Consider the following 14,952-nt stretch of genomic DNA (forward strand, 5'->3'; position numbering starts at 1 on the left):
ATTTATTTATTTTTAATTTCTTTTTTTTTATGGCAACACAGATTTTTTTTAATTTAAGTTTATTATTATTAAAGATTTTATTGATTTATTTGAGAAAATGAGAGTGCACAAGTGGGGTGAGGAGGAAAGGGAGAAGCAGACCCCCCACTGAGCAGAGAGCCTGATGTGGGGCTCGAACCCAAGACCCTTGGGATCATGACCTGAGCCTAACACAGATGCTTAACCAACTGACCGACCCAAGTTCCCCTATTTTATTATTTTTTAAGTTTTTATTTTAATTTCTGTTAGTTAACATACAGTGTTGTATTAGTTTTAGGAGTACAAAATAGTGATTTAGTAGTTCCACACACCACCTGACACTCATCACAAGTACAGTCCTTAATCCCCTTCACCTATTCAACTCATCCCCCACCACCCTGCCCTCTGGTAACCATCAGTTTATTTGCTAAAATTAAGAGTTTATTTCTTCATTTGTCTTTCTCTCTTTTTTTTCCCCTTTGCTCATTTGTTTTGTTTCTTAAATGCCACATATGAGTGAAGGCATATGGTATTTGTCTTTCTCGGACTTGTTTCATTTAGCATTATTTTCTCTAGATCCATCCATGTCATCAAAAATGGCAAGATATCGTTCTTTTTAATGGCTGAGTAATATTCCATTGTAAATATATAAACCACACTTCTTTATCCATTCATCCAACAGAGAGTGCATGTATCCCTTTGAATTTTTGTTTTTGTGTTCTTTGGGTAAATACCCAGCAGTGAGATTGCTGGATCATAGGGTAGCTCTGTTTTTAACTTTCTGAGGAAACTCCATACTGTTTTCCAGAGTGGCTGTACCAGTTTGCATTCCCACCAACAGTGCAAGAATGTTCCTTTTTCTCCCCATCCTCGTCAACACTTGTTCCTTGCATTTCTGATATTAGCCATTCTGACAGGTGTGAAGCGATATCTCGTTGTAGTTTTGATTTGTGTTTCCCTGATGATAAGTAATGATGAACATCTTTTCATGTATCTCTTGACTGTCTGGATGTCATCTTTGGCAAAATGTCTGTTTATGTCTTCTGTCTTTAAATTGGATTATTTGGTTTTTGGATGTTGAGTTTTGTAAGTTCTTTATGTATCTTGGCTACTAACCCTTTAGCAGATATGTCTTTTGCAAATAGTGAAAGTTTTGCTTTTTTCCTTACCCATTTGAATGACTTTTCTTTGTGTTGTCTGACTGATGTGGCTAGGGCTTCCAGTATAATGTTGAGTTAAAGTGGTGAGAGTAGACATCCTTATCTTGTTCCTGACCCTAGGAGAAAAGCTCTCAGTTTTTCCCCATTGAGGATGGTGTTAGCTGTGGATTTTTTATATATGGCCTTTATTGTGTTGAGGTATGTTCCCTCTAAGCCTCCTTTGTTGAGGGTTTTTATTGTGAATGGATGTTGTTATACTTTCTCAAATGTTTTTTCTGTGTCTATCAAAATGATCATATGGTTCTTATCCTTTCTCATTGATATGATGTATCACATTAATTGATTTGTGAATATTGAACCACCCTCGCTAGTCAGGATTAAGTCCCACTGGTCATGGTGGTAAATGATTTTTTTAAGTGTATTATTGAAATTGGTTTGCTAGTATTTTGTTGAGGATTTTTGCATTCATGTTCATCACAGATACTGGCCTTTAGTTCTCTTTTTAAGTGGTGTCTTTATTCAGTTTTGGTATCAGGAGAATGCCAGCCTCATTGAATGAATTTGGAAGTTTTCCTTCCTTTTCTATGTTTTGGAATATTTTGAGAAGAGGAGATATTAACTCTTCTTTAAAGTTTGATAGAGTTTGCCTGTGAAGCCATCTGGTCCTGGACTTTGTTTATTGGGAGTTTTTTCATTACTGATTTGGTTTCTTTGATGTTTATTGGTCTGTTCAAGTTTTCTGTTTCTTCCTGTTTCACTTTTGGTAGTTTATATGTTTCTAGGAATTTTTCTACTTCCAGATTGTCCAGTTTGTTGGCATATAGTTTTTCATAATATTCTAATTGTTTGTATTTCTGTGGTTTTGGTAGTTACTTCTCTTCTTCCATCTGTGATTTCACTTATTTGGATCCTTTCTCTTTTTTTCTTGATAAGTCTGGCTTGCTTCCCCCCACCTCCCTCCCAAAGAACCAACTCTGTTCTGTTCTATTGTTCTGTTCTGATCTGTTCTATTGTTATTTTAGTTTCTATGTCACTTATTTCTGCTCTTTTCTATATCACTTATTTCTGCTCTATCTTCATTATTTCCTTCCTTCTGCTAATTTTAGGTTTTGTTTGCTCTTCTTTTTCTAGCTCCTTTAGGTGTTTAAGCATAGTTTATTTGAGATGTTTATTTGAGATTTTTCTTACTCCTTGAGGTAGGCCTGTATTGCTATATACTTCCCTCTTAGAACCACTTTTGCTGCATCCCAGAGGTATTAGTATGTTATGTTTTCATTTTAATTGGTTTCCATGTCCTTTTTTGTTTCTTCCTTTAGTTCCTGGTTGACCCATTCATCGTTTAGTAGCATGTTATTTAATCTCCATGATTTTGAGGTCTTTCCAGATTGTGCTTGACTTTTTTTTTTTTTTTAAAGATTTTATTTATTTATTTGACACAGAGAGATCACAAGCAGGCAGAGAGGCAGGCAGAGAGACAGGGGGAAGCAGGCTCCCTGCTGAGCAGAGAGCCCAATGCGGGGCTCGATCCAAGGACCCTGAGATCATGACCTGAGCCGAAGGCAGTGGCTTAACCCACTGAGCCACCCAGGCGCCGCTTGTGGTTGACTTTTAATTTCATAGCACTGTGGTCAGAAAAGGTGCATGGTATGACTTCAGTCTTCTTGAATTTGTTGAGGCTAGTGTTATAGGCTAATATGTGATCTGTTCTGGAGAAAGATTTGTGTGCACTTGAAAAAAATGTGTGTTCTACTGTTTGAGGGTGAAATGTTCTGAATCTATCTATTAAATCCATCTGTTCCAGTGTGTTGTTCAAAGCCACTGTTACCTTGTTGATTTTCTGTTTGGATGATCTGCCCATCAATGTAAGTGACATGTTAAAGTCCCCTATGACTGTTGTATTATTATTGATTAGTTCATTTATGTTTGTTACAAACTGTTTTATGTATTTGGGTGCTCCTATGTTGGGTGCATAAATATTTACAGTTGTTCTATCTTCTTGTTGGATTGTCCCCTTTATTATTATATGTGTCCTTCTTTGTCTCTTATTACAGACTTTGTTTTAAAGTCTTTTATCTGGGGCACCCGGTGGCTCAGTAAGGTAAGCATCCGATTCTCGGTTTTAGCTCAGGTCATGATCTCAGGATTGTGAGATTGAGCCCCACATCAGGTGCGGCACTGGATATGAAACCTGCTTAAGATTCTCTCTTTCCCTCTCCCTCTGCCCTTCCACCACATGTGCACAGTCGCACACCCTTTCACTTTCTCTCTCTCTCAAATAAATCTTTAAAGTCTTTTTTATGATATAAGTATTGCTACTCTGGCTTTCTTTTGATAGATATTTCTCCATCCCCTCATTTTCAATCTGTAGGTGTCTTTAGGTCTAAAATGAGTCTCTGGTATGCAGCATACAGATGGGTCTTGTTTTTTTTTTATCCACCCTGTCACCCTATGTCTTTGATTGGAGACTTTTGTCCATTTATGTACAAAGTAATTATTGCTATATTTTAATTGCCATTGTATCCCTTGTTTTGTATTTTTTTCTGAGGATTTTCTCTGATCCCCTCTTGTCTTTGTTTTGCTGATTTTCTTTAGTGATCTATTTGGATTTCTTTTTCTTTTTTCTTTGCATATTTATTGTGTTTTTTTTTTTTTTAAAGATTTTATTTATTTATTTGTTAGAGAGAGAGAGAGAGAGAGCATGAGCACAGGCAGAGTGGCAGGCAGAGGCAGAGGGAGAAGCAGGCTCCCCGCCAAGCAAGGAGCCCGATGTGGGACTCGATCCCAGGACGCTGGGACCATGACCTGAGCCGAAGGCAGCCGCTTAACCAACTGAGCCACCCAGGCGTCCCTTATTGTGGTTTTTGATACATGGTTACTATTAGGTTTGTATATAACATCTTACGCATATAGCAGTCTGTTTATTAAGTTGAAGATTAAGTTTGAGCCCATTCTTTTCTTCTCCCCCGCCCCATGTTTTAGGTATATGATATATTTTATATCTTTTTGTGTGTGTGTGTGAGTTCCTTGACTTCTTTTACAGAAATACTCACTTTTACTGCTTTTGCATTTCCTACCTCTATACTGTCACTTTTGGTCTCTTCCTTCCACTCAAAGAGTCCCCTTTAATATTTCTTACAGGGCTGGTTTAGGGTCATGAACTCCTTTAGTTTTTGTTTGTCTGGGAAAGTCTTTATCTCCTTCTATTCTGAATGATAGTCTTGCAGGATAGAGTATTCTTGATTGCAGATTTTTGCCATTCAGTACTTTGAATATATCATGCCACTCCCTCCTGGCTTGCAAAGTTTCTGTTGAAAATCTCTTGCTAGACTTACGGGTTTTCCCGCATAAGTTACTGACTTCTTTTTATCTTGCTGCTTTTAAATTTTTTTCCTTATCACTATATTTTGCCAATTTAAATCCAGTATACCTTAGTGTGGGTCTGCTTTTGTTGACTTTGATGGGAGTTCTCTGCCTCCTGGATCTGGATATCTGTTTCCTTCCCCAGATTAAGAAGGTTTGCAAATATTTTTTCTTCTAAGACATTTTCTGCCTCCTTTTCTCTCTCTCTTCTTTTCCTGGGACTCCTATAATACAGATGTCTTATATTTGATGGAGTCACTGAGTTCCATAAGCATATTCTCATTTTGTATAATTCTTTTTTCTCTCTTTTGTTCACCTTGATTACTTTCCATTGCTCTGTGTTATAGGTCACTAATTTATTCCTCTGCTTCTTCCATCCTGTTATTATTCTATCAAACACATTTCTCATTTCATTTATTGAGCCCTTTATCTCTGCTATATTATTCCTTACCCCTGTGTTAAGGGTCTCACTCATGTCTTCCACTCTTTTTTTTTTTTTTTTAAACAGATTTTTATTTATTTATTTGGCAGAGAGGCAGGCAGAGAGAGAGAGAGGAGGAGGAAGCAGGCTCCCTGCGGAGCAGAGAGCCGGATGCCAGACTCGATCCCAGGACCCTGAGATCATGACCTGAGCCGAAGGCAGAGGCTTAACCCACTGAGCCACCCAGGCGCCCCCATGTCTTCCACTCTTTTATCAAATCCAGTGTGCATCCTTAAGATCATTGCTTTAAATTCTCTATCAGCCATGTTACTTATATCTGTTTTACTTAGATCTCAGGCTCTGGCCTTGTCCTGTTCTTTCATCTGGGATGGATAAATGTCTGTCATCTCCTTTTGTCTGCCCCCGTGTGTCTGTTTCTGTGTGTTAAGAAAGTCTGCTGTTTCTTCTTTTCTTACAAGTAGTGAGTTTATGAAGAAGAGTTCCTGGAGTGCCCTGCAGTGCAGTGTCCCCTGTTCCCCAGAGCCTGGCACTTCGGGAGAGTATCCTAGGTGTTGCTTTTGCCCTGCTGTTGAGCCTGAATCACATTTCCTTTCAGTGTAGTCATCTGCCCTGACTCTCTGCCTGTTACGGGCTGTGCTTGCTCTCTGTGGTGTTCCTGGGATCTAGGCAGGCTAGCTCTGAGGGGTCGTGCCCACTGGGGAACTTGTGAGTGTGGGGGTAGCACAACTTGCCCTGGGCCACTGGTCCTATGATGAGTTTCCTGAAGTGCTGTGGGTGGCCAGTGGAGTGTGTTGAGTGTGGCTGGGCCTGGCGCAGAACTACGGGACCACAGGAGGCACACTGCATGCAGTGGCTGGACCAGGCGTGCACACTAACAGAATCTACTGTGAGCCCAGCGCTGAGGCTAGCAGGTCCTCTAGAGAACTTGTGGGTGTGGTGCCCTGCGAGCTGGTTTGGTAGCAGGCATCTGTGCAGCACTGCCTCCTGCAGGTTTATGCTTAGAGGAAGGATGGGGGAGGTGGAAAATGGCACCTGCCAGCTCCTTCGTTTTTAGAGAAGTCCCCCAACATGCTGCAAAATCAATATGAACAGATCTGTCTCCCGTTTGACACCAGTGTTGTGCAAATTGCCATTTTTATGTTGCCTGTTGGCTCAGGTTGCTATCCCTTTAAGGGTGTTGACCCAGCTATCACTCACCCTCCTGGCTTGCTCAGTGCTGAGTCAGCTGACTTAAAGATCCAGCCTCCAAGTCCCACTGGTTTAAAAAATGTGTGGAATTCAGCCCCATTTTTTTTTAAAAAGATTTTATTTATTTATTTGACACAGAGAGAGAGATGACATGTAGGCAGAGAGGCAGGTAGAGAGGGGGGGGGGAAGCAGGCTCCCTGCTGAGCAGAGAGCCCGATTTGGGGCTCGATCCCAGGACTCTGAGATCATGACCTGATCCGAAGGCAGAGGCTTTAACCCACTGAGCCACCCAGGTGCTCCCAGCCCCATTTTTGAAGCCAAACATTATGGGGCTCAGTCTTCCCCCAGCTGAGCTCTCTGGTGTGAGGGCGCATTGCTCAGCCATCTCCATGCACACAGCTCTCTCCCATCTGCAGGCAGCCTCCCTCCACCTTTCTGAACTTCCTAACCTTTCAGATCCTGCTTCTTCTGTATATTTAGTTATGGAGTTTGTTCTGCCAGTCTTCTGATTGCTCTCTGGTTTATTGACTTGGGTATGGTTGATACCTAGTTGTAAATATAGGGACAGGGAGAGCTCTGGGTCCTTCTACTCTGCCATCTTCCCCCAGACCGTGAATCTTTTTTAGTTTATTCTATATGGATGTCAGTGAGCTTCTTGGATGTGTGGATTCCTGTCTTTAATCAAATTTGGGAAGTTTTGAGCAGTTATTCCTTCAAATATTATTTCTGCTTCTCTCTGTCTCTGCTCTCCCCATGGGAGTCCATAATGCATATGTTGATAATGCCCCACAGGGCCCTTAGGCTCTGTTTATTTTTCTTCATGTTTTTCCTTTCTGTCCCTCAAACTGGATAATTTCAGTTGTCCTATCTTGAGTTCACTGATTCTTTCTTTTGCCTGAATCCTTCTAGTGAATTTTTCATTTAAGCTTTTATACTTTTCAGCTCCACTGTTTCTATTTGGTTGTTTTCAGTAATTTCTGTCTCTTTTATTGATCGTCTGTTTTTGCTGGGAAATTGTTCCCCTGGTTTCTTTTAGTTCTTTGTCCATGATTTCTGTTAGTTCTTTGAGCATATTTAAGATAGTCTTTCTCTAGAGAATCTGAGAGTCTAGGTTTCCTTAAGGCCAGTTTCTCTTGATTTCTTTTTTTCCTCCAAATGGACCATACTTTCCTGTTTCTTTGTATGCCTTCCAATTTTTTGTTAAACTGTTCATCTTGAAATTCCAGTGTGATAATTCTGGAAATTAGATTCTCCTCCCACCACAGATTTTGTTGTTATTGATTGTTATTGATTGTTTAGTGCCTTTTCCAACTGTATTTCTTGTCATGGATAGTCTCTAAATTCTCTGTTCTGTTGTCTTCGGTCAACTTGTGACCTCACAGATTTCCTTAAACAACTGGAGCCAAAAAGACCAATAATGATGATGATGAAAATAATAATAACAACAACAACTAAATTTAAAAAGAAACTTTCCTATTTTTACAGATTGGCTCTGAGCAGGAGTACTTCTTCAATGCTAAGCCAGGCTGTCTCTAACTCTGTCTTAGCCTTCACCTCTTTCTTGGACAGAATTCAAAGATTCAGCCAGAGGTATAAGCCTAGGGTTCTCTCATCTGAACACTCATCTAGCCCTGGGAATATGCAGTGCACTCTGGATTCCCCAGTATATGTGATACCCCTTCAAAGCCCTTACTATTAAGAGAATCTTCCTCCCCAGCCTCCTTCTTCCCAGGCCTTTGGGTCTGTCTGCCGTATACTCCATCCACCATCCCTTACACCAGGTGATTGGGTAACACGGCCTTAGATGCTTTCATCAGATGCCACCCCAAAAGGCACTTTTAGCCTAAGATGGGCAAAACAAAGGTCAGGCTCGCCAGTCCTCAGGGAACCCCCCCAAACAGGTCAAAGTGCACAACAAGCTTTGAGAACAAGGTCCACGTTGTATCCTATGGCACCAGCAAGCCACACTAGGAACACAGGGTGCTGTCCCCAAAGCCTCAGCCCCAAAGCTGTGCAATGGGGTTTGTATGTAGGTAAGGAAAAATGCTTTCTTAGGAAAATTTACCAGCCTCTTTCTTCACTGAGGGTCCCCCTGGTTACTATAAGGTTTTTATTAGATTCCAGAGTTCTAAAAAGTTGATTCTGTTTTTGCCAGCTTAATGATTGCTTCAGTGGAAGAACTAATTCTTAGAGCTCCCTGTTCTGCCATTTCTGTCACTCCCCCAACCCTAATGTTTTGGGTTTGTTTTAAGCAGCTTAAAACAACAAGTATTTATTATCCCATTTAGCTTGTGAGGGTCAGGAATCCGCTTGCATCCTAACTAGGTGCTTCTGGCTCAGCATCCCTCACAAGTTTGCATTCAGACAAGTTAGCTAGGGCTCACCTCCTCTCAAGGCTCAGCTGGGACTGGATAATTCACTTCCAAACTCAGTAGTGTGGCTGTCGGCAGACGGCACTACATTCACTCTGGCTGCTGGCGGAGGAGGTTCAGTTCCTCACCCCACAGACCTCTGCATAGTGCTGCTCAAAACATGGCCTGGTTTCCCCCAGAGCAACAGCTCCGTGAGAGAAAGGGATCTCCCCGGTGTTTTGATTGTTTTATTTATTTATTTTTGGATGCTTTTTGTGTACTTTATCCAACCCTCAGGTAATTGCACTCCTTTTGAGTGAGAGAGAAAATCTGAACCCTGGATAATTTCTTAGTGGAAAGGAATTGGTTTGCCCTTCCCCAGAGGTATTACCACTACATGTGTCCCTCAGCCCTCAAGATGGAACCAAGAGACCCCAAGAAACCTTACACAGCCTCGGAGGAGCAGCAGACCCTTGCAGTTGACCTCTTATCCCTCCCTCAGACCCCTGCCCTTCCTCGCTCAGAAAGCCATGAAAATAAGCTTTCTGGACACCCAGGGCCTTAAAGATGACACTCTAAACTGCTTCCCCATTGTGTCCCCTTGTGGTATGTTTAGTGGTTTGTTTTATGGAGGAAATGTGTCCTTTTTGGTTAAAAAATGTATGTGAGAGGTGAAGTGAGTGATTCTTCTAGAAGGAATGGTACTAGGCACAGAGGACTGCAAACCTGTGTAGAATAATGCCTGCTCTCAAGTAGTTTATCACAGAGAGGAGGAAATCGGACAGGAAAGTGATGAAAAATAGAATATCAGGCAGCATTTGTGCCTCAGAACAGTGGCTGCCACAGTATTGATAAGACAGACGCTGACATTCTCCTAAAGTAATAATATGAGAAGCAGAAGGAGAATACGGAAGTGGCTAGGAAAGAAAGTGAAAGATCTTTGTGATCGTATTTGTCTTTCAGATCTGGTAGCATATTTCACAACATAATGATTTTTGAAAACTTTTGATTGTCCTGCTTACAGGACCAAAGCTTCTTCCTCATCAGTGATCAGTTTCATTCTCGTTTATTTAGTTCTTTGCTGCCATACAGAAAGACAATTAGCATCCACATTTTTTTTTAATTTGAGAAAGTAAATTAGGTTCATGTTCGCAGTTTTATATCCACTGTTCTAATATCATTTCAGTATTTACAGAAGGGTTCATAAAATGAATAAGCCATTGAGTCATAATAAGAATAGTAATGCAAGCCCAGTCTGCCAATTTGCTCGCTGCCATTTGTGCTTAAACATGATAATGCTACTGGTGTTCTTTCGTTTGAATGGATGCATCTGGAAGACAAGGTTGGGGGTAATCAGAGGGTCAGCCTCTTGCAAGATGACCTTTCCTTGGCAAGTTCATCTCTCCTCTAATGAATGAAACAGGCAGGTGTTAAATATCCCAAGCGAGGGTAGTTCTGCGTCTTCTCTTAGGTTATGATTGGAATTGGAAATAGGAGAAAGTGTATGTAAGATTTTTTTTTTTACATTCAGATCTTAAGCATGCTGTGGACTGGAGTTTGACCCACATGTAACAAGAAAACTGGAAAACTGTTCCTATATCCTAAAATACAGTGAAATCAGAGCAGCCTATACTCATTTTTATACATTGGAATTAAACTGTGGATTTTTCTTTTTGTATAATTTAGACTGTTGTAGTTATATCTACAACATATTTACTCTGTCTTCATATCTACTCTAGTTATACGGTTTAATTATTTCAACTGGGGCCGTACATCTTATTTTTCCCCTTCCAAAGTGTAATCCATATTACCTCCTTTATTAATGTTTCCAATTTGAGTATGTTCTTTTTTTTTCTTTTGGCTACAGTTAAACTGTTTTTTCATTTTTTTAAATAAAAAGTGAATTCTGAATTTTCATTTAATTTTCCTTCCATAGACAATTAAATCCCACACAGAAACAGATGAGAAACAAACAGAGAGCCGTACCATCACTCCACCTGCTGCACCCAAACCAAAACGGGAGGAGAACCCTCAGGTAGGCTCAGCCCTCCAAAGGCATGGTTCAGTCATGAGACATGACTTATTCTCAACTAACGAGGAGGGACGCTTGCTGTCTGAGTCACTTGGTTTTCCATTTCTTGTGCTTCCTCACTATTCGGTAACATATTGCCAAATCAGTTTGGCCTAAAGCAGATTAAGAGTATGGTCTGGAGTGTCCATGAGCTGGCATACAGGCATTTCCTGCAACGTACAAACTTGAAATGTAAGATTAATGATAATTTTCTCTCATGATAATTATTTTTTGCCTCAGCCAACATTTCTAAGAGGTCCATCCAGTTCACTCGGCTAAGGTCTATTTATGTTATTGATTATAGTTGTTATATGTGCATTTTTGTTTCTACCATTGTATTGCACCAGATTCCCAAATCCCAAATGAATCAGTAGCCCAAAAGTTGTTCATTGAAGCATAAAAGTAGGGATGAAAATAGTAACATCTGTACTATAACTTAGGATAGAGTTACAAACTTACATAGCCAACAGGACTGGTGCAATACACAATGTGAATTTGTGTGTCCCCTTAGAAAAGAGAATTTTTTAGTTTGGTTCATGGATAAGCAGCTCTAAAAGAAAAATGTGGACAGGTAATATGATGATAAAAATGTGATAGTTGGATTTTATTAAACCAGCAATCTATTTCCTTCTGTCCTCTGTGCATTCTTTTTAATGAAACCATGTCAAATAGTGGCATGAAGCCATCAAAACTTCATGTCTTTTTTTTTTTAAGTGATGATTTATTAAGTTAAGCCAGTTCAGGTTTTTCTAAAACAAGTATAAATTATAATTCTGATATGAAATGGATTTGGTTTTTTTAAATATATTTTTAGAGTTTTTATTATAATTCCAGTTGGTTAACATAACACTGTTATATTAGTTTCATTTCTTTCTTTCTTTCTTTTTTTTAAGATTTTATTTATTTATTTGACAGAAAGAGACACAGCGAGAGAGGGAACATAAGCAGGGGGAGTGGGAGAGGGAGAAGCAGGCTTCCCGCAGAGCAGGGAGCCTGATACGCGGCTCAATCCTGGGATCATGACCTGAGCCAAAGGTAGACGCCTAATGACTGACCCACCCAGGCACCCCTGAAATGGATTTGTTTTTAATTTATCTGTAAAGAAGGGACCAAAACTTGAACTAGAAAGAAGTACCAGTGATGCAAATTGCTGAGGAACTTACGAAGTCATCCACAAAATTACCAAAGGAAAAGGATATCTTATGTTGGTAGCCCAGTGTGGGCAAGCGAGCACCACTACCATGTAGAGTGGTAGATTATTCACCTTCGAATTGGACAGAATCACTGCCCAAAAGAGAATAAATTAGTTTTTGGTACACGTGTGATGCATACATGAGGCAGAAGTTCTTGACAACTTTTTATTCTCTTTATCACTGAAAATCTGTTCCAGAGGAGAGGAGATTTTGTTTTTACTTTTTTTCTTTCTTTTTTTTTTTTTTGGTGAGATCAAAGTAGACTGGCAAAGATGAGTTGTTTGTGACTAGCCAAGAAGAGTACTGCCACTTGATTAAAAGAAGGTGCATCTGGATGTCAAACCACACGCTGCTCTACGGAGAACAGCTGGTAGACAGCCTTCTAATCTTGATCAGGTTGTGAAGAATAGTGAAAAGCAGGAATGTAGTTCATTGGCAATCACCGAGTGTATGCCATTTCAACGTGCAGTGTGGAAAATGGGCAGCAGGTCTAAGCTTTTCCTTACCGAAGTATGCTGGCGGTCAGGGGGATAGGCTCCCACCTAAGTTTTTGAAATAAGAAATAAAATAAAAACATTTCTTCAGAACTCTGAGCATACCAGTAAAGGACACTTCTGTGTTCTCAAGTGGCTTGTTCAGGGACTGTTTCTTCCTAAAATACTCAGTATCTTAAACAGCTTGAATCTCTCACTTCAGGCCAAAATACCATGGTATTGAATGTTGAGGGTAAGCTGTCAGGATTTTTAAAGACCAAGCGGTGATACAAACAATTCCACAGGACTATGTCCTAACAGTTGATGATATTCTTTTTTGATAATCAGTGAGAGAAGTTGGTGATCTATTGTTTGGCATATTTAGCAGCCATGTGCAAATGAAAACATACTTTCCAGACCACATGTGACTGCTGAGCAAAATAGGAATATTTGTTGCTCTCTCCAACTCTAAGCATCTAATGTTCCAGCTTTGGGATTCAGTTTTCTAATCAGTGGAACTTCTGATAGAGCCCTAAGTGGTCTCCAAAGAGGGATTCCTCCATAATTTTTAGGTCCATGTTTGATTTTAAAACCATAGTATTAAGCAGAACCATCAGCTGTTGTTCCTAAAACTCATTTAGCTTTGAGCTAGCATTGTCCAGTCATTGGTAGTAAAAATGTAAGAAACCCTGGCCTGCTATGACAAGTGAAGTACTTAGAACTGGGAGCTTGTTGTATGGGAGGCTCTTTGTTGTAACCTCTGCATGTTTTCTGAGTATGAATCCTCTTCCCTGTCAGAGGATTTTTCTGGAAAAACAAACAAAAAAACTTAGGGCACACAAAGATGCTGATTTCTGTCATTGAGAAAGTAGAAGATGCAAGCCACAGTCCTTCTTTTGTGATCCCTTTGAGACCAGAAAGCCTCCACAGTGACTCTGGAAGGTGTCTGTTCTTTGGTCACCTGAACCTGGCCTCCTTCCTTCACGTGACCAGCCCATTGGGCTGGCTTTGCCGAGGAGTCTAACTAGGAACATGCAGTTGGCTTTGTGAGAACCCAAACTGAAGTACGTTCTTGTTTCTCTGGCACAGAAACTTGCCTTCATGGTGTCTCTAGGATTGGTAACACATGACCATCTAGAAGGTAAGAGAAGATATGGTGCTGCCTTGCTTGTGGCCCAGAGCTTTGTTCTTGGAAATGGTGTTGAATTTATTGTTAGAACATAGAACACTGGAACGCCAGTAGTGTATGATTCAGCTAGTGTGGACTTTCTTTCCTTTGGAGTCAAACTTGCCTTTCCTCTAACTTCATCCCCTCCCCTCCCTGTTTTCATCCACACTGCTGTCCAAGGGAAACTCCCCAGATGCCTGTATTAAACCGACTGCTGTTCCCTTTAGAGGAACTCTCTTTTTTTCCCCTGATAGCACAAAGTATCAGATGCCCCTCTGACAAATCTTTGTGTTTTTCAATCACTCTGGGTTATCCAAATCTTAAGAAGTTACAAAGCTACACCTGTCCTAGTTGTTTAACTCAAGAATGGTGAACTATGGTCAGTCTAGGTCTGTGGATAGAGTTCATCCACACCTGTATTCCAGTGAACTAAAAGTAGATGAGGACAGCTTGTTTATAAGTGTAATCTGCTGTTCAGCTCTGGGTCACAGAGAGCCACCCTGTGGGACAGCATGGTCTTGCTTTCTGAGAGGTGAGAATAGATGGTCCCACGCCTTTGTTCCCAGCAGTGTGCTTGCCTCTGCTCAGGCTGCGGTGACACAGAGAGATGTGCCCCCGTTTCTCATTTGTCATGGGAAAACCAAAAGATAAACAGTGAAGTTCAGTTTTTGAGGTTCTCTATACCTCCCTTCTAATTCAAACCTTTTGCTTTCCCAAGAAATCCAAAGCAAGAGGCAAGAGCGAAAAAGAAGAACGACGGCAAATCCAGTGTACAGCGGAGCCGTCTTTGAGCCAGAGGTATTCCTGGCCAGAACTTGGCCCTCCCCTCTCTGTTCTAGTTGTATTTATGATTTTTTCCATCTTCTCCCATCTGAAAAACCTGCTGAAGAACAGTACCCTGATTATAGTTGGCCAGCTTTGTGAAATGATGGGTTTTCCTCGGGCTAATCATACTGTTTCATTTGTATCATTCACTGCTTTCCCCTTCGTTTTTTCCCTAAGTTGGAGTAAATACAAACCTACCTTAAAAATTTAACTCATCTTGGCTTAAACACAGCTGTCATCCGAAGCAGAGGCAGACCTCTCTGGAATATTCTGTTCTCTCAGAGCCAAGTAGATATACTAAAGCCCGTTAGCCCTGAGACCTTGGGTGACTCGCACTCACTCACTGGCGTGTTGGCAGGCATGCTGTGCGTGGCCATAGCTTATGCCGGTATTGGTAGGAACCGTGCTATTCAGCTAGTTACCTTTCCTTCTTCAATCCTCAAAGCGTAAGAAGAGCGCAGTCACATACCTGAACAGTACAATGCATCCTGGGACCCGGAAGAGAGGTGAGTACCTTTTTGGAGCTCTCCCTCGCTGTTGCTTCTGCTTTCTGTGTCGTGTTTCTTCCCCCTCCTTCCTCCCCTTGTCCTAGAGCCTGACTCCTAAATCCCTGGAACATAGTTTTGTTGTTGTTGTTCTCTGAAAATGGGGGGGAGAAGAGAGGGAGACTTCTCCTTAGAGTTCTGTATACTGAACCGCAAGC

General features: G+C 40.9%; 1 protein-coding gene across 1 annotated transcript in view; it reads left to right on the forward strand.

The window, feature by feature from the left end:
* Nucleotides 1-14,952, forward strand: part of LOC111149723 (PHD finger protein 21A) — a 194,435-nt gene that overhangs the window by 162,615 nt on the left and 16,868 nt on the right. The window contains 4 exon segments of the mRNA XM_022506959.1: nt 10,456-10,554; nt 13,346-13,397; nt 14,143-14,222; nt 14,695-14,755. Coding sequence (XP_022362667.1) covers nt 10,456-10,554; nt 13,346-13,397; nt 14,143-14,222; nt 14,695-14,755 — 292 coding nt within the window.

Source organism: Enhydra lutris, unplaced genomic scaffold (genome assembly GCF_002288905.1).
Source record: "Enhydra lutris kenyoni isolate GAN:26980312 unplaced genomic scaffold, ASM228890v2 scaffoldscaffold22, whole genome shotgun sequence".
NCBI classification, from domain to species: domain Eukaryota; kingdom Metazoa; phylum Chordata; class Mammalia; order Carnivora; family Mustelidae; genus Enhydra; species Enhydra lutris.